The 27,233-nt window shown below is 49.3% G+C and overlaps 1 protein-coding gene across 4 annotated transcripts in view; it reads left to right on the top strand.

The window, feature by feature from the left end:
- Ltbp2 (latent transforming growth factor beta binding protein 2) overlaps positions 1 to 19,763 on the top strand; it is a 93,347-nt gene extending 73,584 nt beyond the window's left edge. For 2 of the 4 annotated variants that reach the window (NM_013589.4, NM_001370743.1), the window contains 19 exons: positions 3,484 to 3,603; positions 7,815 to 7,934; positions 8,909 to 9,031; positions 9,231 to 9,356; positions 9,893 to 10,018; positions 11,031 to 11,153; positions 11,253 to 11,378; positions 11,858 to 11,980; positions 12,602 to 12,733; positions 13,092 to 13,217; positions 13,748 to 13,891; positions 14,880 to 15,071; positions 15,526 to 15,609; positions 16,491 to 16,619; positions 16,864 to 17,001; positions 17,080 to 17,247; positions 17,490 to 17,771; positions 18,072 to 18,221; positions 18,580 to 19,763. In NM_013589.4, coding sequence (NP_038617.4) covers positions 3,484 to 3,603; positions 7,815 to 7,934; positions 8,909 to 9,031; positions 9,231 to 9,356; positions 9,893 to 10,018; positions 11,031 to 11,153; positions 11,253 to 11,378; positions 11,858 to 11,980; positions 12,602 to 12,733; positions 13,092 to 13,217; positions 13,748 to 13,891; positions 14,880 to 15,071; positions 15,526 to 15,609; positions 16,491 to 16,619; positions 16,864 to 17,001; positions 17,080 to 17,247; positions 17,490 to 17,771; positions 18,072 to 18,221; positions 18,580 to 18,725 — 2,678 coding nt within the window. In that variant the 3' untranslated portion in view covers positions 18,726 to 19,763. The remainder of the gene's footprint in view (positions 1 to 3,483; positions 3,604 to 7,814; positions 7,935 to 8,908; positions 9,032 to 9,230; positions 9,357 to 9,892; positions 10,019 to 11,030; positions 11,154 to 11,252; positions 11,379 to 11,857; positions 11,981 to 12,601; positions 12,734 to 13,091; positions 13,218 to 13,747; positions 13,892 to 14,879; positions 15,072 to 15,525; positions 15,610 to 16,490; positions 16,620 to 16,863; positions 17,002 to 17,079; positions 17,248 to 17,489; positions 17,772 to 18,071; positions 18,222 to 18,579) is intronic. The other 2 variants (XM_017314966.2, XM_006515502.4) reach the window with 2 other exon arrangements.
- The last annotated feature ends 7,470 nt before the right edge of the window (positions 19,764 to 27,233 follow it).

Genomic DNA, 27,233 nt, shown 5'->3' with positions numbered 1-27,233 from the left:
TTACAGTCTTGCTTACAGCCTGATTACAGAGGGGGTTTTTCTCAACTGAGGCTTCCCTCCTCTCTGATGACTTCAGCTTATGTTAAGTTGACAAACTAGCCAGCACGCTGTGCAACCCCTTTTGTAGCATAGAATGTTCCTGTACACTGTTTATGAGTAAGTTCACGAAGAAATGAGGAAGCATCTACCACACAGCGCCTGGGGGCTCAGAGGCAGCTGGGAAGTTCTCACTTGAGAACTGCACTACCTGTGTTTGGGGCTCACACTTCTGGAGCTAGTCTGCTGCTTGACCATGGTTCCATGTGTGGCCATGGAGCAATGAACCCTTTCTTTGAGTCTCCTCAACATCTGATTCCAAGGATCTGGCTTTCAGAATCCAAAGTCATCCAAGCCCACTCATTTCATTCTGTGAGGAAGGGAGATAGAGAAGCCCAACCTAACAGGAACGTGAGGGAACCCCGTCACGAGTACTCAGTAGGTACGCGGGCTCTGACTGAGTGGCCAGGTACCTGGCTCTGTGCTGAGCTCTGACGACAGTCAACTGAATGAGCAAGAGTAGCGACCGTGCGGGGACTAGACGAAAAAGCAACTGACATAGCAGAGAATTTGGGAATGTTTCCGTGAACAGGTACTTGAGCTGGGGTAGAATATGAACAGCTCCCATTTAGTGAGCACTTAAACCAAGAGCCACTCTCTGCGCTTTGCTATATACCATTCCAACCCCTGCGGATCTCATTCCTACCTTTCGCTTTGCCAGATGAAGCTTCAAAAGGTGAGTTGAAATGCCCATAACATTACACCTATCTACAGCTGGCACTGGACACAGACGCAATGTCACGCCCATTCTGGGGCATGGTTTGCTTCCCATGATCCTCTTCGAGCAGCAGCAGGAATGGAGGGAGGAGGTAGTCCAGGGGAAGGCAACCATTTCTGCATAGGCCAGTATCGCCTGCCCTGGGAATAATACCATCAGGGTGACTGGAGTCTGGGCTTGTTAGCAGAAAAGGCAGTAGGCGAGGCCAGTCCGTGAAGTGGCTCTAGTGCCAAGTTTGTTAAGGGTAGATGGTTCTGTCGTCTGGCTGTCAGGGAGGAGGTGACTCAGACAGCAGTGTGACAGAGCCAAGGGAAAAGCAAGGGACAGGGGCTTTCCAGGCTTCAGCAAGCTGCCGTAGGTGCTGTGGCCAGAGGCACTGCTCTCTGGGAGCTGGCCCTGGGTAAATTACAGCTGCTACAGGGAATGGTATTGCCAGGCCCAGACAAAAGGCTCTGTCCTGTGCCAGCCTGGTGTCCAGAGGTCTCGGCCACCCGCGACAGCTGTAGACGGGAGGAACCTGAGGTTAGCCGAAGTGCTTCTACCACCGGGGATTGGCCGTCACTTGAAGAACCTAATCCAATTTTGCATCCACTTCCTAAATTTTGCCAGTTTCAGGAAACAGTGTTTCATTACTTTAATATATCATTGAGTCATATGTATAAATTAATGATTGTAAATTATTACAAGTTTTAAGTTAATTTAGGTAGAAGTATAAATTATCTATTAAAAATTTAAGTAAGAGCTTGCATAATTACATACCCTCTAGAAAGTGTATCTCTTTGCACTTTGGCCTTGGGGCTTCCTCATCTGTGAATTGCTTACCTACTCCTATCTTTTTGCTAGTTTTCCAGTGTGGCTGTTCCTTTTTCATGTAGCTTTTACAGTGCAGCTTGTGTATTCTGTTACATTGTATCTGTTTTACGTGTGTAAGGCTGTCTGTCCATGTGGAGGTCAGGACAACCTAGTGGAGTGGGTTCTCCCCTCCATCCTCAGGTGGGTTCTGGCAATCAAACTCAGGTTTCCAGGCCTGGGTGGCAAACTCTTGCCCGCTGAGCCATCGCTGGCCTCCTTTAGCTTTATTTTTCATGCCTTGTAGTTTTATTATGTCACAAGGATGTTGCGCATTACATCTGATGTTACCTTTCCAGAGTGCTTTATCCAGCTGGTCCATCTTTGCATGGGTATCAAGAACCCATGTCTCCATTTCCACTTTTCTCTACAAATCGCTTTTCCCAGTGCCATCTGTTTATTAGGCAGTGTTTCTAGCTTCAGCCATGTTATTCCCATCAGCTTTTCTCTCTGCCCAGGAGTTCCTTCTCCTTTCCCCTCTGTTGGCAGTAGAGCTTCCTGGAGCTCGCACAGCTGTTTCTGAACTCCTGGGAGAGTTGTTCCCAGGAAGGTTCTTGGGTCTGCCTATTCTGAAGGTCAGGATCTCCACTGGGGCCGAGGACGGTGCTTGTGGCAGCTCTGCCAGAGACTCCACTGAGAACTGGAATGAAATAGGAAGGATTGCAGCCATGGGAGCACACTGGGTTCTAGGGGAAGGTTTATGCTGGAGCGATGCTAGTGAACATTCCTTCTGTGTTGGCTGCCAGCCAGGCACTTTGTTCCTCTCTTTGCCTTCATTCAGTCTGTACAAGGACACTGTGAAGTGTTTGAACCTGTGCTAGAGAGGGGTCATTATGGCTTTGATGGTGGAGCCAGGGAGTAGTCATAGAGCAAAGCTGGTAGGTACACTGAGGCATGGTCTGAACCAGGACTAGGAATTTGCTGGTCCTCAGGAAGGGACAGAAACTCCCAGCAAGAAGCTTGTGTGTGAACAAAGATCTGGAAGCTGAACTCGTGGGAATCGACCAGAGCTAAGATTATACCAAGGGCTGAGTGGTGGTAGTGAACGCATTTAATCCCAGCACTTTGTAGGCAGAGGCAGGTGAGTTTCTATGAGTTCGAGGACTGTCTGGTCTACAGACCTGAGTTCCAGGACAGCCAGGGCTACAGAGAAACTCTGACTTGAAAAACAAAACCAAAACCAAAACAACAACAAAAAAGATGTTACCAATGAGCGTGGGCAAATACAGCAGGGATGGGACCAGGTTTGTGAGCCAAATTCCTAGTAGGACTGGAGACAGCAAGGAGCCAAGGAAGGGGATATATGGGGGGAAGGGTGACTGACCAAGATCGGGCTTTAGAGCCATTGTGGGGTATCAGTGTACTCAGATAATGATATAAGCCATGCTTTACAGATCCCTGGGTGCCTGCAGTGCTCCCTGTCTAAGAAGGTCCATCCTTAAGAGGAATCTTAGTGGTAGACCCAGTATCTACTGTACTAGTGCTAGGGCAGGGGGGAACTTCTGCCCCCCTTGGATCACACTGTAAGGATTGATGCCTGACCTCAAGCCCAGCTCTTACATCTGGAGGAGAAAGCTACAAGGGCCCCCGTGGACCCTAGAAGTAGCCAGCCCTGGGAGAAAAGAACTCAAAAGGGGCCCCAGAGTCTGACCAGTCTAAGAGATGACCTAGGAATCCCTTCAAGCAATTGGACTGCAGCAAATGTGTCTTCCTTGCCTAAACAGCTTTGTCCATGGCCTCCAGAAAGGATGTTTAAGGACACCCCCCACACCCCCCAGGGCTGGCTTTGACTCAGGACCATCCTATCTATGTGTTTGCAGATATCGATGAGTGTGAGCAGCCCGGGGTGTGCAGTGGTGGGCGATGCAGCAACACGGAGGGCTCGTACCACTGCGAGTGTGATCGGGGCTACATCATGGTCAGGAAAGGACACTGTCAAGGTAAGGAGCTACCTCCACCAACTCCCCTTCTATCTGCCCTCCGCCTAGTCTCTTGATTCTAAGCCAACGCCTACGGGCAGAGCCATATCTATGAATCCCTGAGCCCTCTGTCTTTTGGGTGATATGTTGGCATCCTCTCTGCCCTCGTGGTAGAGAAATACGAATCTATATGACACTACAGGAATGAACATCTTTGCACACCTCTGCCTCATCGTCCTAAAAATGTGCTCTCTTTGAGTCTCATAGGAAGCGCTGATGTCTCTGGCATCTTTAACCCTCTTGCTAACACTTGTTAATATAGAAGTTCCCTGAGGATGGACCATGTCGTTAGGCAACCCAACAAACTCTGGTTGATGAGTGAATGGATCAACAAATATATCTCCCCTTTCACATACACAGCTAAAAGATGGGCTAGGACACTGCTAATGAGTCTCCTCACAGACAGGTTTGAATCTGCTACAATCCTATCAGCTCTGACATCTGTCTTGCCTGGTTTCAGAGGGTCCCAGAAGTAATGTGTGAGCTGTGAACCTTGTAAAGGAAAGACCTTTCACCATGGAAATGAAGTGTGGGTCCCCAGGAGATCTAAGTAAAGTAGTAGTATAGAAGTGTAACTATAGGTATGGGACAAACTGTCCTCACCCCTGGAGCGTCACCTTCCCTCAGGGCTCTCCTCTTAGTGCCCTTCTGCTTAAAACTCAGATATACATGATCAAAGCTGCACCCCATCCCTTGTCCTTATCTGGCTAATAGAAACAGGACAGCCTGGTATTTCCAAGAGAATGCAGAGTGAGCCCAGCACTTGATAGGAACATCCTATGTGCCAGCTGGCCGCGCCAAGTGCTTGGTAAGAGAGCCTCTTTGGGCATCCCGGGGCTATGCACTTAACATCAGGACTTACTAAAAAAGAAAAGCAAAACTAAAGGAAATGAACCAGGAAATGCCAGAACATTGAAAAGATTGGATTTTCACGAAGCCGTCTGTGTTAAGGGCAGGCACAGGCTCCAGTGCAGACAGGCCTGCGCTGTGTTAGTGTTTCATGTTTGGAAATGGAAATTGCCACACTCATCTCAGAGGGCTGATGCTCAAGACCAGCTCAAGCACACTGTAAGGCCCTCTATCGTATCCAGACTCCTCCACATCCCTGTCCTACTCTGGGTGGCTCCGTCCCATCCGGAAGAAAGGTTCTAGACAGACACGGCATCTGCGAGGTCAGGCTGAGTTCTTGGCCCTGGGCAGACACTCCGGGACTGTTGAAAGAGTGATGTAGTTTGTACGCTTCTCCAGGTTTCCATCAGTAACCACAGACCCTGCCCGTCTCTCCGGGAGCCCAGTCAATTTCCTCTCCCTTTCTTCTTTCTCCAACGAAGCAGCTACTCTCTCTCTTCACTGAAGCCTGAGGTCTCTGGTGAGAGACTGTGAGGTCTGGACAGTGGCCTATGCATCAGTCTCCATGGCATCTCTGTCACACCCAGGACTCTGGGTTCCCATGGACAGAGAACAGATTCTCCATTACACCACCAGGGCCTTAGCTGTCCCCAACTCTCACCCAAGGCCCCCTGAACTTCTGGCCTCCCAGTCCCAGTCCCATTTTGTACACTTACCAGGAACACAGATGGGTGCCCTCACAGTTCCCCACGCAGAGACGGATCCCTGGAGAGAGGCTTGGGAATCCTCCCAGAGTATGGATGGTAGACTCACAAATTAATCCCTGGTGCGACCATTCCTTGGATCCCTTTGGCGGTCTCTTTAGCAGCCTTCTACTAAGAGGGTTATGTGTATTATTTTAGGCACAGTATTTCATCTTTTGGTCAGCAAACATTTGTTGGGTGCCAGCTGTATACTAGCCATGGGCTGGAAATACAGCAATAAATATTCCCCAAACCAACCAGAATATTGGACTCTACCAAAACATACCATATTATTAAGTTAAAATCCAAACTCTGGGCTAGACAGAAGAATCTCCAGTTTAGCTCCCATGAATTATCTGGTGATGGAATTCACTCCATCCAGAATTTTTCCTCTGCCTCCTTTGATCGGCTTGTCTAATGGCTCAGTTCTGTCCACTCTAGGAAGGGAAAGGCCTTCCCTACTTCAGGTGAAGACTGAGGGGAGCTAGCCTGGTCTTCTGACCGCTCTCTTTCTTCACTGACAAAATGCCTCACATATTAACGTTACTGTTGTTGTTCCCTGGGGCTCTCATCCAAGAAGAAAGCTGGAAGTAACATAACAACTTGCATTGGGTTGTGCTTCACTAATAAACAACCCTGAAATTAGTTATAGAGAACACAGTCAAGCTTCTAGCTCATCAGTGCCAGGTGTCTATCAAGAGTCAGTGAGAACTCTAAATCCATGCTTCCTTACTGGCTAGACTAAACCGTTCATAACCAGTGTCTGGGATGTGCCTAGTCCCCATGAAAGAAAGAAAGAAGATACTTGAGGCTGGCATGCATCAAAACGCTTTGGTTCATGAGCTGTGCACATCATATCCTTCATACCTTATTGGCTATCACCACAGTATCACTCAAACACAAGGGACCAGGAAGTAAAACACCCCAAAATGAAGAGGTAGGCTATACTCTGAACATTAGTGAGTCCCACATCTAAATGCCCAGCATCTAGTGCTACAAACACTCTCTGCAAGTGTTCCCGACACAGTGTAGATAGGACAGACTCAAGGTCCCTTTCTCTTGGCAGGTGCAATTGTCCTACCTTGGCTGATATCCTAAAACTATTTTAAAAAAAAATCAGTGTGGCATTAGAAGGATTCTTGCCTCAATCCACCCTTTTCCATTTTTTAAGTCTCACATCCCTGGAAGGAAGACCACTTCTGTGTTCCATCTTTACCCATCTTCCTTCAGATACCTCAGGCAGGAGCAGCAGGCTTGATGCTGACTGTCTCCTGGGTGGCCAAAGTTGGAGGTCTGGAAACCTTTCGTTCAGCTTAGTGTCCTGACAACTCAGCTAGGGCTCTCTCCAGAGATGGGTCTTATTACCATGGAAGCTGTGTCTTTGCAGCCACCCACCACAATAACCACCTGAGGATATAATCTCCTCTTCCAAGACCCTCAGGGATAAGCCCTTGTCCCTAGGACAGTCAGTTATGATGACTCCTGACTTCTGCAGACCAGACCATCCCTCGTCCTCCTTTTTACCCTGAGCCTCAGACCTCTTACTCTGCTCTGCTCTGCTCTGCACTGTTCCCTGCTGTCTTTGGTCCTTTTGCAGGAAGCTTGCTTGTTTCCTATGGCCTGTCTCTTGTGTTACTTCCATAGGTGCTGAAGAGGTCTTGCTTCTGTACAGTAGTCCCTCTTGACTCCCTTGAGCTGCTGGACTTTCTCCCAGAGAATAATTGTCAATTTAAGAGGATAAATCCTCCTGCTTCCTTCAGCTTGGCCAACCTGGTGGCCAGACATTTTGATATTTGTGCCAGAAGAGTGTATTGTTCTCCTGTGGTTGTGTCCCAGGGTTTAGCCCCTGTGGTCTGACCTCTCCCTCGGTTCTTCCCCTGGATGCTGGAATCCCTGACAGGCAAGTCAGTAGTGAAGAACCCTGTACTTGGTTCCTTGGGCAAAGCTTCTCCTCCTGCTGTCCCTCCCTCTCCTTAGCCCCTCTCTCTCATGCCTGTCCTGTTAGTACCCAGACTCAGCCTTGCTGCCTGGGGTCTCAGCTGAGTCCTGAGACCCTGTGCCTGTCAGCTAGAAGAAAAGCAGAGCTTTGCCAACCTCCACCCTCCAGTCTGCACTTAGCTTCGAGGCGGGTCCATGCCAATCTCAAGAATGATGCTCAGCCTTCATTTCCTGGGCCAGGGAAGCACTTGACTTTAACAGCCCAACTAACTGCTGTCCCCCAGATGGCCACGCCCTGTAAAGGATTAAGCATTGACCAAGGGCATCATGAAGGCCCATCCCAAACAATCTAGTGTGAAACATGCAGCTCTCTGATTTCATACAGCGAACAGTACCCACTGGTTACTGCAGCCACCCACAGAGTCTTTAAGTCCTTTCATTAATCTTTGCTCTAGAACAGTGAGAGAGGGAAGGCGGGAGGGTTGGGAACACACTGCGGGGAGTCATTTTTTCCTAGTGTTCATCTATACCGAAACAGGCATCCATTTCCCCATACAGGGCAGGGTCAAAGATTTGCAGACACGAAGTACCCATGGGTCGTGGCTCTCAGAGATGACCAAGGGAGGGGTTGTTGTTTTATAGATATCAACGAATGCCGTCACCCTGGTACCTGCCCTGATGGGAGATGCGTCAACTCCCCTGGCTCCTACACTTGTCTGGCCTGTGAGGAGGGCTATGTAGGCCAGAGTGGGAGCTGTGTAGGTAAGGGCTGATTGCCCAGGCACTGAGTGGGGGTCATTTGACCTTGGGATGGCTGGTTGACCCCACACACAGGGAGGGGAAGAGGTGGGCAGACAGAAGTGGCTTAAGGGGCATTGCCCTCCTTCATCCGGCTGGATTCTTAGACGATGCTGAGCATGATGTGGGTGTGCTTTGGTTATGGGACTCTGCCCTCTGAATCAGCTAGGGTGGGGCCCTCCTCTGCTGCCTAGCCACATCCGTTCCGAAGCTCTATCCTAAAGTCCCAGAAGCTCCTGCGGTTGGCTTCTGTTGACAGGGATGAGAAGCCGCAGGTTCTTAGGCTGAAGAGATCCAGCCACCAGGCTCCCTGCTACACTAAAGTACTGTATGAGGAGCGTCTCCCACTGAATAGTCGTGGCACTTCTTGTTCCCAAAACAAGTCCGTGACAGTGGAAAGGAGTGCTCTTTCCCCTCAGCCCCCGCAGGGAAAAGGCCCAAGGTTCTGATTCTAGGAGGAGCCATGTTTTGAATAGATGCTTTGAGGCTCTGGGGAGGGCAGATGGTTCCCAGGCCCTCAAGACAGCCACAACCACCCAGGAACAGCCTGGCCTTTCTCCACACTGCCCGCCCACACACTGGAACTGCTCGTTGAGTATGGACTATGTGTGTTTGGGTGGCAGGTAAGAGACTAGAGAGGATGAGACTCGAGATGGAATTAGTCAGGGGTCTTAGACACCTCATTTCTAGCATTCTCAGTAGGTTCATTTACCAGGACTATGTAGGGTGGCTGAGGAACACTCAGGAGGGTATGGCCCTGCTGTGCCTAGATGAAACCAAGGAGTATGGCTTCGTGGCTCTCCAAGAGTGGCTGGCCTACATTCCCTCTGACAGCCAGTTCCATGGGCTCATAATAGAGAAGATCTAGGCTTGCTGCAGTGGGAAGAAGGGCAAGGAGGAGCGAGAGGCCTGTGCACCCTCTTGGACTTTATCCACAGATGTCAATGAGTGTCTGACCCCTGGGATATGTACCCATGGAAGGTGCATCAACATGGAAGGCTCCTTTAGATGCTCCTGTGAGCCGGGCTATGAGGTCACCCCAGACAAGAAGGGCTGCCGAGGTACTAAGATGTAGCACCCTTCTTGGCGCATGCAAATCAAGTCTGCAGCATCTTTCCCTCTGCATGCCAACCCTGAATTTTCCTAAAGCCTGTCCTACCCTTTGCCAAAACCTATCCCTTCTACACTCCCTGCCCACCTATGAGTCTCTGGCATATCTGCCCTGCAGAATCCCATACAGAACTCAATGGCCTGTTTCAGATGTGGACGAGTGTGCCAGCCGAGCCTCGTGCCCCACCGGCCTCTGCCTCAACACGGAGGGCTCCTTCACCTGCTCAGCCTGTCAGAGCGGGTACTGGGTGAACGAAGATGGCACTGCCTGTGAAGGTAACAGGAGAGATGGTTACAGAGGGACATTATATAGGCCTCCCTCCCTCTTAAATAGCATCTGTTTGTCTCCAGCCTTGGGCTGATCCTGAGTCTCTGGGTTAGGTTAGAGGGAACTTGGGGAGACTTGGCCTCAGAGAGCTTCTGAACTTGACATAACTTCTAAGTTCAAAGATGAGACAAATGGTCACAGAGACAAAAGGGAAGCTAAAGTCACCTACCGTGATTTCGTGTGATGACCATGATCCCAGGACTTGGGGTTGGGAGCAGAGGGATCTGGAGTTCAAGGCCAGCCTTAACTACAGAATGAGTTCAAGGCCAGCCTGAGCTATATAACACTGTCTCTCAAAAGAGGTAAGCTGGAGGTATGGCTACGCAAGGAGCTTTCTAGGAAGGAAGTACAAGGTCGCCTTATAGAATATGGCCAAGGCTTGCCCTTCTCTGGAGATCCAGATGGGCGAGAGGTGTAGTGAGGGATGGCTTCATTGCTGGGACTGCCCTCCTGGGTCCATGGCCACAGTTGTCTCTCTGCCTAGACTTGGATGAATGTGCCTTCCCTGGAGTCTGCCCCACAGGCGTCTGCACCAATACTGTAGGCTCCTTCTCCTGCAAGGACTGTGACAGGGGCTACCGGCCCAACCCCCTGGGCAACAGATGCGAAGGTAAGAGAACCCTCCCCTGTGGGGAGAGTGCAGATGGATTACAGTAGACTAACCAAGCATGTACAAGAAGAAACAAGAAACACACATGCACACCATGAAGGCACTGGTGTGCAGGCTGCAGTGTCTCAGGGGTACCAAGGGGGATAACAAGAAACACGAGACACATGTGGTTCCTTGGGCCTTGGCCTAGACTGAGTGATACCCTATTATATGCTTCAAGAGCAGGGGTTCTCAGCCTGTAGGTCTCGACCCCTTTGGGGATCAAATGACTCTTTCACAGGGGAGGCATATCAGATATCCTGCATATCAGATGTTTATATTATGACTCATAATAGTAGCAAAGTTACAGTTATGAAGTTGGAATGAAATAATTATATGATTTGGGGTCTCCACATGAGGAACTGTATTAAAGGGTTGCAGCATTAGGAAGGTTGAGAAGCACAATTCTAGAGTGTCCGTTGTGCTTCCCAGTAGTGTTAATAATGCCTATGATCCCAACAATCGAGTGGCCCGGTCCAAGGCCAACCAGGGCTACTTAGCGAGAGAAGGGATGTAGGGGTCGGGGGCAGGCAGGACAGCTGTGATGATCCAGGATCGTAACCCTGGCCTTTAGGAGGTAGAAACAAGAGGATTAGGAGTTCAAGGTCATCCCTGGCCATCTTGGAGGCAAGGCCAGTGCTTAACTACATGAGATCCTATCTCAAAACAAACTTACACACAGGCAAAATAAATGACTGTCTCAGGCTCCAGGCTTCTGTTCCCTCGACTCACTTCCCATTGCTTCTTAACCCAAGACAGGGGAAGGAGGCTTGGGTTTCCCTGGACTAGGACTGTTGGGTGAGAAAGGAACCCAGCCAAGGCTAGACCAAATGGAAAGATCTCTTGCCATCCTTCTCCCCGTGGTCCTCTCCTGAGCTTCTCCCAGCTGTGCTGCTCTGGGAAAAGAGATAAACGTCACAGGTCCAGTCCCCTCAGGCAGGTGATAGGTCCCTTCCTGTGTGTGGCCTTACAGATGTGGATGAGTGTGAAGGTCCCCAAAGCAGCTGCCGGGGAGGCGAATGCAAGAACACAGAAGGTTCCTACCAATGCCTCTGTCACCAGGGCTTCCAGCTGGTCAATGGCACCATGTGTGAGGGTGAGTACCCAAGTCTCCTGTCAGGAGCTGGGGACAGTGAGTGTCTTGCAGAGGTGAAGGCATCCCTGGAGACACGCCCTTCCCATCTTGCCCCTGCAGACGTGAATGAGTGTGTTGGGGAAGAGCATTGTGCTCCTCACGGCGAGTGCCTCAACAGCCTGGGCTCCTTCTTCTGCCTCTGTGCACCCGGCTTTGCTAGTGCTGAGGGGGGCACCAGATGCCAGGGTAAGAAGTCAGCGTGGTCATGTCTAAGGTCCACCAGCAGGACTGGTTTCTAGATCAGAGTACCTTCTGAACACCCTTACTGAAGTGAACAGCATACCCACAGCCCACCCGGGACTGGGGAGGACTGGGGAGATGTGAAAGATCCAGGAAGTGCTTAGAGTCAGTCAGAGGGCCCTCTGTGATGCCTGTGGCAGATGTGCATGCTCTCCAGGGTCTCAGTGTTCCCTTTCTCCTGCTGACGGAGCCCCACCCCCCACTAGAGCCCTTCCCCCAGCGTGGCCTCAGGTTCCTGGCACTGGACTGGTCCCCTTGATCCTCCTACTCTGAGCTTCTCCCTCGATCTCCTGTGGGCTCCTTGAGGTCTGAAGGAAGCAGCTTGGGGCCCTAGCAAGCTCTAAAGAGACCCGTTAGCTGCATCTGCTCACGGGCATCTCTATCCTACCGTTAGCTGCATCTGCTCATGGGCATCTCTATCCTAGATGTTGATGAATGTGCAGCCACAGACCCGTGTCCGGGAGGACACTGTGTCAACACAGAGGGCTCCTTCAGCTGTCTGTGTGAGACTGGCTTCCAGCCCTCCCCAGACAGCGGAGAATGTTTGGGTAAGGACTCTAGGGACGGGGTGGGGCTCGGCTTTACTTCTGCCCGCCTCTGTCCCCATGTCCTTCTTAGCTCCCTGGAACGATGAGCACAGCTTCTCAGGAAGTAAAGCATTTTCTACAGGATTCAAAGTATACTGTATTTATAGAGATTCTGATGACTGGAGGGACTTACCCAAGGCTGGCATGATAAAGACAATAATCTTTATACCAGCAGAGCCCACCATCTAGTTGTAAAGGCCAGATACATTCAGCAGATACCAAACACCTGCTACGTTCAATCTCTTCTGGTAGGACAGATGGTTACAGACCATCTTGAAATTGGAAAGGGAGCTAGATATTGAAGAAAGCTCCCTGATCCTCACTGGGGTGAAAATGGTCCAGAGGAGGCCGAGCACGCTCGCTCTCAGAGCTTCCCAAATGGTGTGTAGTTGTCTTCCTAGATGCCCAGCCCTGCTGGGTCAGGGGAAACTATCCTGAGTGCATCTGCTTGGGGTGAGGTGAGCACAGTGATTTGAAAGAGACCTCAGAAGCAGAGGGATATGAGCTTGTAATGTCAGCCAGGTAGGGTCAGAGCAGTGACCTGAGCCACACATCTGCCCCCTCTCATGGCTCTGGGGACAGATATTGATGAGTGTGAGGACCGTGAAGACCCGGTGTGCGGAGCCTGGAGGTGTGAGAACAGTCCTGGTTCCTACCGCTGCATCCTGGACTGCCAGCCTGGCTTCTATGTGGCGCCAAATGGAGACTGCATTGGTGAGTAGGAGGATGGAGGTCAAGGCGGGAGGGCCAAGGAGGGCTCAGGGGAGTGAGGAGAGCCAAGAACAGTTGGTTTTTTCCTTCATTGAACTAGAAACAATTTCTCCCAAGAACACTCACTGTTTGGGCACTTCTTTGAAATTTGTGTATTTCCTGTACAGTGACACTTACACAAAAATTAAAGAAGAACGTTAGAGTTAAGGGTTTCTTGTGCTGTGTCCAGGGGTTGTTTTTTTGTTGTTATTGTTGTTTGTTCATTGGTTTGTTTTCAAATCTTGGTGTTAATAGACCAGATAAATAAGTACTCCCCGCAAACATAGGGACTATGCATACCCTGGTCCCCATTGTCCCTCAGACATAGATGAATGTGCCAATGACACTGTGTGTGGGAACCATGGCTTCTGTGACAACACGGACGGCTCCTTCCGCTGCCTGTGTGACCAGGGCTTCGAGACCTCACCATCAGGCTGGGAGTGTGTTGGTGAGTAGCCTGCGGGCTACCCCAGGTCTGGGCTAGGAAAGACGCTGGGACCCTTCTCATTTCCACCAATGGTTGTCTTTCTTGAAAGGAGGTACTAGGCCCTCTCCAGACACATTCTTGTTTCTGGGGCTCCATGATAGGACCCCAAAGGGTGGATCGTGGGGAGGGAGAATTCCCCCCCAGCTAGCACTGCTGCTGGGCGGGTAGGATGGAAGGCCAGTCCTGCTGCAGAGGGAGCAAGCAAAGAAGAAAGAGACCTCCTGTCCCACTCGCTTCCCTAGAGAGCTTGTGGACACGAGACACCAGAGGAGGGAACGCTCCTCTTTGTTTGCTTTCATAACCATTTTCAGCAACCCCTCTTCTCTGTTCCATACCACACCCTCTACCCACCAGGCCCCCTTCCCGATAATCCGCATCTACTTTTGCTTCCTCCAAGCGTGGTCCTCTTGGGGGACGAGAACCTGCCTGCGCGGGCTGGAGCCAGGGGCAGGGTGTACTTGCTTCCTCCTCTCTGTCCTCATGCCTGGCAGATGTGAACGAGTGTGAGCTCATGATGGCAGTGTGTGGGGATGCGCTCTGTGAGAACGTGGAAGGCTCCTTCCTGTGCCTTTGCGCCAGTGACCTTGAGGAGTACGACGCAGAAGAAGGACACTGCCGTCCTCGGGTGGCTGGAGGTGAGACCTGGGAGGCCCCTTCCCTTCCTGCCACTTTCCATAAGGACTCCGGCTTATAAAAGCCATCCCAGCTCCAGCTACTTAGTAGAGTTCAGTGGGCCAGTGTTGGGGGTGTGGATTACTGTTGGATGATAGAGAGGACAGGAGTCTGAGGGCCACATTTGCCAGCACGTGCCAGACAACATTCCCACTGAATGGCTAGGATGACCAAGGGAAACTCAGGGTGCTCTGTCACCTAGAATAGCCCTCCAGGGGACCTCTGATTGAGTTTGTTACAGAGACCCTGAGTCCACGCAATCCTTGAATAGGTCTTTTAGATTAAGGAGGCCTTGAAGTTGAACTAAGCTGGACCCTACCCTTCTCATTGCTACTCTACCCCAGGCTAGACCATAACTCAGCTGGCTTCAGTGACTTGGAAAAAAAAGTAAGGGGAACTTTATAAGGAAAAATGGAGGGGAGAATGGTTTGGGGTCCCTGAGAAGCAGAAGGGACCAGAAGAATGTTCATATGGTATGCCCAGAGATGGGGATTGTCCATGGGGGTTGTTGGCAAGTAGTGCATTAGAAACATCAGGGCCTTGGGCATCAGAGGCACTGGAAACCGAGTCCCATTTCATCCCTTAATAACTCCTTAAATGGCCGGGCAGTGGTGGCGCACGCCTTTAATCCAAGCACTTGGGAGGCAGAGGCAGGAGGATTTCTGAGTTCGAGGCCAGCCTGGTCTACAAAGTGAGTTCCAGGACAGCCAGGGCTATACTGAGAAACCCTGTCTCGAAAACAAACAAACAAACAAACTCCTTAAATGTAACTTCTGAGATGCAATTTCTTTGTGGACAACATGAGCCACCCTAAAGATGCTAAGGGTACCACGTGAGATACTGTACACCATAAGGTCTCTAGAGACACCAAGTTTAAAAGGTCAACTTGAGGGCAGGGATGCCTCAAAGGGTCATGAACAGACTGTCATAGGGGGCTTCTGTCACACACAGCTCAGAGAATCCCAGAGGTCCGGACAGAGGACCAGGCTCCAAGCCTTATCCGCATGGAATGCTACTCTGAACACAATGGTGGTCCTCCCTGCTCTCAAATCCTGGGCCAGAACTCCACACAGGCCGAGTGCTGCTGCACTCAGGGTGCCAGATGGGGAAAGGCCTGTGCGCCCTGCCCATCTGAGGACTCAGGTAAGGCCTCAAGGGCTACAGAGACTCTTAGGGTCAGTTTGCAGTGTGGTAGGGGGACGGAGAAGGAGCCAGGGGTAATGGCACATGCCTACAACTCCAGCTTCTGACACTCAGGAGGCTGAAGCAGAAAGATCATGAGTTTGAGGCAAGCCTGAGCTACATAGCACAGATCCAGGCCAGCCTCTATTACATAATTAGACCCTTAAAAATGAGGGTGGGGCAGAGCAGTGGCTGCACACGCCTTTAATTGCAGCACTTAGAAGGCAGAGGCAGGTGGATCTCTTGTGAGTTCAAGGCCAACCTGGTCTATAGAGTAAGTTCCAGGATAGCCAGGGCGACATAGAAACCCTGTCTCAAAAAAAAAAAAAGTCAAAAAAGTCAAAAATCAAAACAAAAAATTGGAGGTAGGGAGACATGACATGTTCTCTCTGCGCTTGAATGCCTTCGTACACAGTTGAATTCAGTCAGCTCTGCCCCAGTGGTCAAGGTTACATCCCAGTGGAAGGAGCCTGGACATTTGGACAAACCATGTATACAGGTGAGCATCCTCAACACTCTCCTCCTCAAACTCCACTTGCCAGAGTGAACCCTGACCTAGTCCTCTAGGCGGCCCTAGGAAGCCCTACACCCAGCTCGGGCTTCTGGGCGGCTTCTGTCCTTTGGGCTCTGGGGCTTTTCCAGCCCGGATATTTTTAGCTGGAAAGTTTTAGCCAAGGTCCTCCTGAAGTGTTTGCATGACCCTGAACTCAGTTTCCCTGTGCCCTCAAGTCTAGAGGGTGCACCATGGTGTTTAACCTCACCACCACCATACCCGGACACAAGGATAGACTGGGGTAGGTACTGCACTGCCACCCAGGTCAGGACAGTAGCTGTCTCTCTGGCTCCACTCACCAAAGCAGAAACCTTGGGGAGCTCATTGTCTTCTTGGAGAGTTGCAGGTACTGGGTCCCTTGGTGCCTTATTGAGAAAGCTAGTCCTGAGAAGGAAATAATGGGAACAAAAAGTGTGTGCGCGAGTGTATGAGTGAGGGTGTGTGTGCGTGCACACTTGTGTATGTGTGATGTGTGCATATGTGTGCATGTGTGTGAGTGATGTGTGTGCCTGTGTGTGTGTGTGTTGCTGGAACTGAAGCCAGTGGCTTCCTGCACTCTCCCACTGGACACCAAGCGGCTTGTCTTGAGTGCTTGCTTTGTGTCAAGTGCTATTTAAAGTGCTTTAGGGATATTAGCATATCTTAATCCTCATTACAATTGCAAGAGGTTAAGCAGTATTTTAGAGGAGAAATTGAGGCAAGAAGAACCTAAGCAACTTACCCATCTCACTCAGAGGGCTGGATGTAGAGCCTCTGACTATAAGTACCCCTTCCTGCCGTTTCTTCCTCCCCCCCCCCCCCACTCACCTCACTCTGTCCTCCCGAAGATGCCGATGAATGTGTACTGTTTGGGCCTGCTCTCTGCCAGAATGGCCGATGCCTCAACATAGTGCCTGGCTACATTTGCCTGTGCAACCCTGGCTACCACTATGATGCCTCCAGCAGGAAGTGCCAGGGTGAGGACTCACGTGGGCCCTGCTAATCCTTAGTTCCACTCTTGCTAAGAGTCCCCCTTCCTGGGAAAGATGCCCACTGCAGCAGGTGGGTGTGAGGCAAGGGCAGTTCTAGGCTGTCAGAGATGGTTCCTAGAGAGAGCCTTTCCTGGGTGGGCATCTTCTTGGGCCTCCTTAGACAAACCCTTCTGTGAGCATTGTCAAAAGGCCACTTCTGGACCTTCTCCACTTTTTCCTCACACCACAGATCACAACGAATGCCAGGACTTGGCCTGTGAGAACGGTGAGTGTGTGAACACAGAAGGCTCCTTCCATTGCCTCTGCAATCCCCCCCTCACCCTAGACCTCAGTGGGCAGCGCTGTGTGAACAGCACCAGCAGCACGGGTGAGTAGATGGGGGTGTGGACATCAGGGGTGTAGACCTGGCCTGGGACTCACAGTCTTCTGGGGTGTGTGCCACCAGAGGACTTCCCTGACCATGACATCCACATGGACATCTGCTGGAAAAAAGTCACCAATGATGTGTGCAGCCAGCCCTTGCGTGGGCACCATACCACCTATACAGAATGCTGCTGCCAAGATGGGGAGGCCTGGAGCCAGCAATGCGCTCTGTGCCCGCCCAGGAGCTCTGGTAAGAGGGTACCTGCAGATCTGGGCATAGCTCTGGGAAGGGGATACCTCACCCTGAAAAGAGAGCAATCAGGAAGCCCAGGCCTTGCCCTTAGTCCAGGTCATTCAGGACAAAGAAAGGCGCAAGCCTGGTCAGGAACCCCCATGTGTTCTCCTCTTGGGCCAAGAGCCAGCTGGGCCAGCTTACCGAGCTTCAGCTAGCAGGAACTAAAACCCAGCACCTTTCTCCGTCCTCCCCAACAGAGGTCTACGCTCAGCTGTGCAACGTGGCTCGGATTGAGGCAGAGCGCGGAGCAGGGATCCACTTCCGGCCAGGCTATGAGTATGGCCCTGGCCTGGACGATCTGCCTGAAAACCTCTACGGCCCAGATGGGGCTCCCTTCTATAACTACCTAGGCCCCGAGGACACTGCCCCTGAGCCTCCCTTCTCCAACCCAGCCAGCCAGCCGGGAGACAACACACCTGTCCTTGAGCCTCCTCTGCAGCCCTCTGAACTTCAGCCTCACTATCTAGCCAGCCACTCAGGTACGTGCAGCAAAACTGGAGAAGAGCCACGCCCTGCCGTCCTCTCACCCCTTCTGCCTGCCTGCCAGGGGAGGACAGGGAAGGGGAAATACACTGGGCACAGGCAGCCAAGCGTCACCCCAAACCTTAAGGAGAGTGTGACCTTTGTTGCAGTGTCGTTCTGTAGGGCTGTTGCGATCCACTGACAACCCCACCCTCGGCAGGCAACAGCGACCACCATTGTACTGGAGGGTGTAGGGTGAGAGACACGGGAACCTACGCCCTCAGACCTCAGCCTTCTTCTTTCTGACTCTCTATTAGAACCCCTGGCCTCCTTCGAAGGCCTTCAGGCTGAGGAATGTGGCATCCTGAATGGCTGTGAGAATGGCCGCTGCGTGCGTGTGCGGGAGGGCTACACTTGCGACTGCTTTGAGGGCTTCCAGCTGGATGCGGCCCACATGGCCTGTGTGGGTGAGTTTGGAGTGAGTTGGAGAACCACGCCTACCACAGGACTCCCGGCTAGGGCAGCCGGGAAACACGCTGCTGCCCCCTAGTGGGCGTGTGTCAAGCTAGTGAAAGTGGAAGCCCCAAAGACAGGTTTAATGGTCCATCCTCCACAGAAGAGAAGCAAAGACACGAAGGCATAGTCTTGGGCATGCTAAGATGACTGCTTCTTGGGTTCTGTCCCTTAGTTGACTTGTTTGGGGCGGCCTGATGAGGCAGGGGGTCTGAAGAGGGGGCCTTTGGGTGTCATATCCAGGGAAGGGGGAAGGGGCTGGTGGCTAGAGGGACCCAGAGACCCCTGCAGCTTTCTTCTTTGCTTCCATAGATGTGAACGAGTGTGAAGACTTGAACGGGCCTGCAGCACTCTGTGCACACGGTCACTGTGAGAACACAGAGGGTTCCTATCGCTGCCACTGTTCGCCAGGTTACGTGGCAGAGCCAGGCCCCCCACACTGTGCGGCCAAGGAGTAGAAGTGAGGGCTTGTGTGGGCAGCTATCTGGAAAATGGCTTCAGCCATAGGCCGTGGACTTAAGATTGCTTCCCTAGCTGGGAAGACATCGCGCTGGGAAGATGACGTGATGACATCAGGCCCGGGCTCTGGACCCAGTTCTGCCAGCCTTGCCAAATTTTTATTTCTTCCAGCTTAACTCTGGGTGTGAGCTTCCATCACTGCCTCTATGCCATTGCTTGGCTCAGACACCACAAATATCTTAATGCTTCAGCCACTGGCCATGAGACACGCCCACCAGTCTGTCCCCGGGACCACACTATAGGGCACTCATCAGGCTGTGCTCTTAGGCTGTGCAAACATTGCAGGTACCCCTTTCCAGTTGCGAGCCACACATCATCCTAGTTGTTCTGTAATGGGGACAGTGGCTGCATCCGCCCAGGGATGGTCTCTTCACAGTCTGTGGAGCAAGAGAGGGTTTGGGGAGTAGCTCCTGTCACCTCTCAGAACCAACACCACCACTCGGCCAGGCTGGCATGAGCTCTTTTTGCCACATCTCCATCTCTTAGACAGTTCTGCAGCCCCTCATCTCAGAGGATGAAGACTAATACTAACTCGCTGAGTGGTAAGAAATACAAAGGACGAGGAACAGTGAGCCTGAGAAAGTACGGCAAGAGAGTGATGTGGAAAACATGGCGAGCTGATACGAAAGGAGGAGCCAAGAGTTAAAGAAATCTAAAAACACTGAGTTGCTTTGGGCAAATAAGTACTTGAAGCCCCTTAGAGGCTCTGTGTGCCTGCAGTGAGGCTTGTCATAAGCTCTGGCGCCCATATGCAAAGGCCTTTCTTAGGCACATCTATCCCTATGGGGAAACCCAAATAGATGGGCTAACAATATAAAGGTCTCCTTTTCAGCTGGTCTTGGCAGAGGAGGCCAGGTTTTCAAAGTTGTTTATCTCCTCCACTCAGAAGCACTTGCCCTTGTTCCCTCTAAGAAATGCACTTCCATACAAGCTAGCTGGGGGTTCAGGAGCATGGGGGAATAAAATGTTCATCTGGACCCTTCTGTGCTTAGTTTTTATTTCCTATTATACCATTTTTATCACACTGGTTAAATCTAAAGGTCAGATTAGAGATGAACCTGCATGAGTTCCACATCCAGTTCCACGAGCCCGCATGACTGGGCTCCAGGGCAGTGCAGCGCTGGTACAGTGCAGCAGGTTCTATGCTATCCTAAGGCAGAGCAGACTGGCTGCCTTCCCCTGACTGGCTGCATCTGACAGAGGACATGGTGATGACTGCTACTTCTTAAATCTAATCTGCCCTGCCTGCTGCTCTGATTGTCAGCCATCAAATAACTTATTGGGTGCCTACTGTCTGAGCACTGTAATGATTGCTGTGCCTAAATTTTATTTAATCATCCAACAAGCTCACTTGCTACTTTATTCCTATTTGCAGGCAAGAAAACTGAGACATGGGGAGCTTAAATAATTTTCTATAGGCCGCTGTATCTGAGCAGACAATAACACATGGTTCCTAAACCAATGAAAATATTCTTTTGCTAATAACAGAAACTTCACTTAGAGTACAGGAAAGTTGAGGATTTAGCTCACTTGATAGAGTGCCTACCTAGCGTGCACAAGATCCTGGGGTTCTCTCCCTAACACCGTGAGGGAGGGGTAAGGAGAGTGGGGACACTTTTAAAAGACTAGCCAAGATCAAAGTTTGCTCAGACTGCTAGGTGGCTAGCCTTGGGTGAACAGGACTCTCGAGACAACTGATAGACGTGTATGTTGGCTCAGTGTCTAACGAGCACAATGACAATGTCTCTCACAGTTATAACAGGCACAAAACTAACTCTCTGACCCAGTAATTCCACCCCTAGGACTTTAACTTTCAGATATGTTCTCATTAACTATGAAATCACGTGTGTGAGAGGGTATTTATTGAAGAGCTCTTTGTAATCAGAAGATTAGAAACCACTACGAAGGAATGTTGAGACAAGACAGCAGTGTAAACACCTGTCAAGGATACCCTGGGAACACTGGGGGAGAGGAAGAGGCTGTAGAACAGCTTGGGAGATGTGCTGCTGTGTGTCTGAGGAGGAGAGTGGACCACTACTAACCTCAGACTCCACCTTACACCCATCCTCAAAGACCATCTGCTATCGCCAAGCATGCCCTGCTGGCACTGTGCGCTTGCCCTCAGAGCCCCCCACCCCTTGTCTGCCCGGTCAGCCTTTGGACAGGCTGCTTGCACGTACACATACTGCCTTTTATTAAAAACAGAAGTAATATGCAGTGTATGCTGTCCTGCACAGCAACCCCTCCCCCATCTCTGTGACAGAGTCTTACTAAGCAGGCCAGGGTGGCCCAGAACCAGTGACCCTCTGCCTCCATTGTGCTGGAACTCCATGTGTGGGCCACCACAGCCAGCTGTATTTTTTTTTTCACTCCATATTTGCTCATAAAGAATTATCTTGCCGGGCGTGGTGGCGCATGCCTTTAATCCCAGCACTTGGGAGGCAGAGGCAGGCGGATTTCTGAGTTCGAGGCCAGCCTGGTCTACAGAGTGAGTTTCAAGACAGCCAGGGCTACTCAGAGAAACCCTGTCTCAAAAAAACCTCCCCCCCAAAAAAGATTTATCTCATGTTGCCTCGTGTTGTCGATAAAACCAACATTCAGAAGGCAGAGGCAAGGGGATTGTGAGAGTTAGAATAGCCTGACCTACAAAACAAGACCCTGCTTCAAAACAAGATAATCAACAATGCCTCATCCTGTTTTACACTGCTTGGGATGGCTAAGCCATAGCTCCCTCAGCCAGTGCCTCACTGGCCGACAATTCCACTGCCCTCATTGCTTACCTTCGTCCATAAAGCTGCAAAGAACACTCGTGTGCATGTGTTATTTCATGTTCAGAGTAAACTCTTAAAAACAATATGGTTTTCAGGAGAGTGACGGGGTGGATGAATAAAATCCTGAGGAGCCAGGAGGACCAAGCCAGTGAACAGCACCCTCCATGGCCTCTGCATCCACTCCTGCCTCCAGGTTCCTGCCCTGCTTGAGTTCCTCACCTGACTTCCTTCAGTGATGAGCTGTATATGGAAGTGTGAGCCAAATAAGCCCTTTGCTCCACAACCTGACTTCTGGTCATGGTGTTTGGTTGTAGCCATGGAAACCTAAGTCATACTGTCTAGCCTGGATGACTCCCTGTGCTCAGACCCCTCCCTAACAGAAACAGACAGACAGAGAGAGACAGAAAGAGAGTTGGGGGTATTTCTCAGACACAGACTTGCATAGAAGCCAATTCTGCAACAACTAAGGCCTTAACAAACCTTCTTTAAAATCATTGGAAGATCTGGCTATGGAATATGCCTGTAATTCTTGGGACCCAGGAAGCTGTGGTAGGAGGTTGGAGAGTTCGAGGCCAGTATGAGCAGACACAGTGTAACAAGCCGCTCCTGGGCTAATCACCAAACTCCAACCTCAAAAAGATTAAAAGAGAGAAATGGGGGTGGAGTGGGAACCGAGTGATGGTTCAGCAGTTAGGGAACTTCACAGCTCCTCCAGAGAACTGGAGTTGGTCCCCAGCACCCATGTTGGGCAGCTTTCCAGATCTAACATCTTCTCCGGGCCTCCACGGGTATCCTCACATACATAGCGTATGATGACACAGACACACATATCACACACAAATAATAAAATAAAAATCTAAAAAAAAAAAGTCATAGTGAGTAGGCCTGGTGGTACACAGCTGTAATCCCACCGACCCTAAAGGGACTGTAACTCAAGCCGTGCTAGAGCCACAGGAGTCGTCTGAGGTCAGCCTGGGTGACCTATCAGGACAAGAAACGAAAGGAAAAAAGAAAGGTGCAGGGGTAGAGGGTGAACGAGAGATCTTTCCATTGCCACAGAAAGGGCATAGCTTCCTTAAGCGAATTAGCAGTGAGTAAATTTGCATAAATGTCTGTCTGCTGGCTTTCATGGCTTGTCAGAAAGAGGGCATTTGGTCAGAAAGGGCTTGTAGAAAACCCACAATGGTTCCAGGACAGCCAGGGCTGTTACACAGAGAAGGCTTGTTTGGAAAACAAACAAACAAACAAACAAACAAACACAAAAGAGAACCCCTAGAAGGGGTTTGTCTGAGCTAATACTCCAGTGGCCCCTAGCTACCATCGATCCCTCATGCCACAGGTACAAGTCACTCTTACACTATGGTTGTCTCATCAAGTGTTTCCTACCTCTGGGATTAAGTTCCCTGAAGGACATTCTTCGATAAAAACCATTCTCACATAACATGAAGCACTGTTCTTGTTTTTCTCTATCCTGCCTTTCAAAACACAGACTCCAATTCTCCCATTACCAGGAGGCAACTGCATTCTAAGGGACCTTATCTCTGCCCGCTTGGCCACTGCAATTTAGTGAAAGATATACTTAGCAACAAAAGCTATTCTGCTCACACTTGGGAATTTTAAAACCGCTACATCAATAACCCACAAAAAGTACTGTGGAAGCGTGGGCTCTAGGGGCTGGAGAGATGGCTAACCGGTTAAGAGCATCAGTTGCTCTTCCAGAGGACTGGGGTTTGATTCCCAATGCCCACAGGATGGCTCACAACTGTCAACTTCAATCTCAGGGCATCTGGCTTTCATAGGCACTGCCCACATACAGAACGCAAACATACAAACATCCATACACATAATACTTATTTGTTTGTGTTCTTTTGAGACAGCGTTTCTCTGTGTAGCCCTGTCTGTTCTGGAACTCACTCTGTAGACCAGGCTGGCCTGGAACTCGCAGAAATCTGATTGCCTCTATATCCTGTGTTCTGGGAATAAAAGCAGGTACCACCTCCACCCAGCAACAGAAGTAGGTTGTGACATTTAAAATATAGCAAAATCTTGTTTAAGAATAATAGAAGGCTGTTAGTAGTCTGAACTGAAAACCTTATTAGGCCCAGCTATGGTCACCAAATTTCAGTCTCAGTAATACACATACACAAACGGTTCTGTGCAGCATCTGCCTCCTTCCATAGGCAGGTGAGCAATCTGTCCCCTTCTGACCTCTCTGTGCACATGATAGGCTTGTTTCTAAGTCCTAGATTCCCCCCACATTGAAAATGTAAGGTTCTGTCACAGTTTTGGATTTTGATCTCTACTTTCATTTTCTTTGGTAAATTATCTTGCTAGATGACTAACTCCTATCTAGTACATAAATACAAGCTTTTGCTTAACAAGCAAGTTTTTTGTTTGTTTAAGATAGGGTCTTACTATATCTATCACACTGGCTGGCCTGAAATTTGCCCTGTAGATCAAGCTGGCCTTCACTCGTAAAGATCCACCTGCCTCTGCATCTTCGGTGCTGGGATTTAAAATATATGCCACCATGTTGGACTAAAGATTTTTAAATTCTGTGTGGTTGTGAGTGGGAGTTTATGCCCATTGAGTGCAATATGACCTTGGAGGCCAGAAGAGAAGGTCTGGTTCTCTGGAGGTGGAGGTACAGGTTCTGAGCCTCCTGACACGGGTACTAGGAATGGAGTTAAGGTCCTCACAGAAAACCGTCTATACTTTTCACCCCTGAGCCAGCTCTCCAGCTCTTTGCTACTTCTAAGATGCCAAGCAAAAGATAAATTTAACTAGTAACTCTTCCAGAGTCCACCTGTCTGTGGTTTCCCCACTAAAACTAAGTTATCTGTTAGTAACTGTGATATTGATTCTTTTTCTAGTATCTGTCTAAACAGTTCTAGGCTCCGCAGCACTGTAATATAATTGTATCGGGTTGTGTAGCCCATTTAAATGTCACATTTAAGTACATTAAACATTACTAGAATTTGTGCTTTTAAAAGCTTTACTAATGCAGGACACTTGGCAGGCACTGTAGCAAACATGGCATCCCAGTGCAAAACCAAGTTATCCAAAAGTCTCCGGTGCACAGAGCTCATGCAAAGGGGACTGAGCTTGAACCCAGGAGACAAGAAACATCCTTAGTGAAGAACACTGGTGCTCGGGTTTGCCAGAGTTTGAGGAGAGCTCTGATGTAGAGCAGAACTCTTGTTATATAGAGATCTTTCCTATGGAGGAGTGTCATTAGGGATTTAATCGTGAAGCTGAGATGTTAGCAGTTCAGATGCGCATGAAGATTGAGGCAGATTAACAAAATGATAAGGTGGGACTTGACGTGTCTGTGAGACTTTGCTGGGAACAACTGGAAGTTTGCCAACAGGGACCGTGCCAATTATGAAAATAGAAAACCAATTAAAGCGAAGATGTTCTTAGATTAAAATGAGAGATTAAAGATTAAATTGAGATTAAAATGAGAGATTTAAGATTAAAATGAGAGGCTTAAAATAACTCTTGGGTGCCCACGAGCAACAGTGTGATTTGGAGCACAGGATAATTTAGAACTCATCTTGATGGTTTCTGTAGTTGCTGCCGGTCTAACATTGACTTGTAAAGAAAGGCAATTTTGGAAACGTGCTGCACTTGAGGCTGACCTGTGATGAATGTTATGCATCTTTTTTCTCAGGGCATTATTTGGCTTTAAAGATTTTTGTATATATGTTTTTGCCTATGTGTATATTTATACACCATTTGTGTTTCTAGTGCCAGAGGAGACCAGAAGAGTGTCAGATGCCCTGGGGCTGGAGTTACAAATGATTGTGTGTTCTGGAACTCAAACCTGGATCATCTGGAAGAGCAGCAAGCCTTCCTTTTTTTTTCCCCCAAGACAAGGTCTCTCTGTGTGGCCTTGGCTGTACTTTAACTCAATCCACCTGCCTCTGCCTACTACGTACTGGGAATAAAGGCTTCACCACCACTGCCAGGCCAGCAGCAAGTGCCCTTACCCACGGAGTCATCTCTTCAGCTGCCCTCTTTAATGACATTTTTCAAGGTGAAAATTTATCCCTTGATCTTCAAATGTATGTATACACAGGCTGCTTCCTTTTGACTTTTGTGTATATTATACAAAAGTATAAACTTAGACACACACACATACACAGAGAGGGACAGAGACACAGAGAAAGACAATGAGACAGACTGACCTGGAATAGATTGCTATGAATTAGTGCCATTATTTAAACTGCCCTTACTTTTTGCTTCATTAATCCTGTCGAGCCAATCTACAAACTTTGGAATCAAATGTTGTAAGAACTCAGCAAATATAACTTATCAAGAACAAACATTCTCTAGCCTGAAGCATTTGCATGCTATCAGGTTATTGTCAGTTTATAGTAGATGTGTTTGGTTTATGTTGGCAGTTAATTGGCCTAAATTTTTGATGTTCTATAAAAAAGGCTTTTCTTTTAATGACCAGTGACTTGCAATGGAAGGGTAAGCAAATAAGTATGTGTCTTAAAGATACAGATAAATTACTTGAGAATCTGAAATACAAATTTTACTGGTTTTTATATTTTAATTCACTCTTTAAAAAGTCCCTTCCAGGGCTGGAGAGATGGCTCAGAGGTTAAGAGAACTGACTGTTCTTCCAGAAGTCCTGAGTTCAAATCCCAGCAACCACATGGTGGCTCACAACCAACTGTAATGAGATCTGATGTCCTTTTCTGGAGTGTCTGAAGACAGCTACAGTGTACTTATATATAATGAATAAATAAATCTTTAAAAAAAAAGTCCATTCTAGGGGGCTGGAGAGATGGCTCAGACATTAAGAGAACTGGCTATTCTTTCATAGGTCCTGAGTTCAATTCCCAGCCACCACATGGTGGCTCAGAACCATGTATAATGAGATCTGGAGCCTTCTTCTGGCCTGTAGGCATTCATGCAGGCAGAACACTGTGTACATTTAAAACAAAACAAAACTTCTCTTCTATTATCTACAAGTAATGAAAGGACCACTTCCCCCTCTGCATAAAACCACAGGCCTCTTATAGAAGGTAGGCAAACTCAGTTACTGAATGGTCATAGAATCTTGAAGCACTTTTATGGGCATGGAGTACAAAAGCTACTTTTCAAGCAATTCAGTGATCAAGAGGGGTTTAGCTAAACTTGCTTTTTTGGTTTTTGGAGGTGGGGGAGGCAGTTACTGAATGGTCATAGAATCTTGAAGCGCTTTTATGGGCATGGAGTACAAAAGCTACTTTTCAAGCAATTCAGTGATCAAGAGGGGTTTAGCTAAACTTGCTTTTTTGGCTTTTGGAGGTGGGGGAGGTCTCTTGGCTTTATAAAACCTAGTAGATTCATGAGCATGACAATAAAATGTATTTCTCTGTAATATTCCAAGTGGAAATGGCCTTCATAGGACACATGGATAAATCCCCTAAGACAGTCAAGAAGAGTACAATACAACTGGACTGGTGGCACAGGCCTGTCATCGCAACTATTGGGGTATCAAGACTAGGGGATTGAAAGTTCAAGGCCAGCCAAGGAAATTTTGTGAGACCCTGTCTCCAAATAGAAAGCAAAACAGTCAAGGAATATAATTCAAGTGCTGGAGTGGAGATTCTCAACCTGCCTAAAGCAAAGACCCTTTAAAACAGTTCCTCATGTTGTGGTGACCCCAACCATAAAATT

This window comes from Mus musculus, chromosome 12, assembly GCF_000001635.26.
Source record: "Mus musculus strain C57BL/6J chromosome 12, GRCm38.p6 C57BL/6J".
Lineage (NCBI taxonomy): Eukaryota > Metazoa > Chordata > Mammalia > Rodentia > Muridae > Mus > Mus musculus.
The sequence above is the reverse complement of the archived record's forward strand: the minus strand, read 5'-3'. Positions and strand labels throughout refer to the sequence as shown.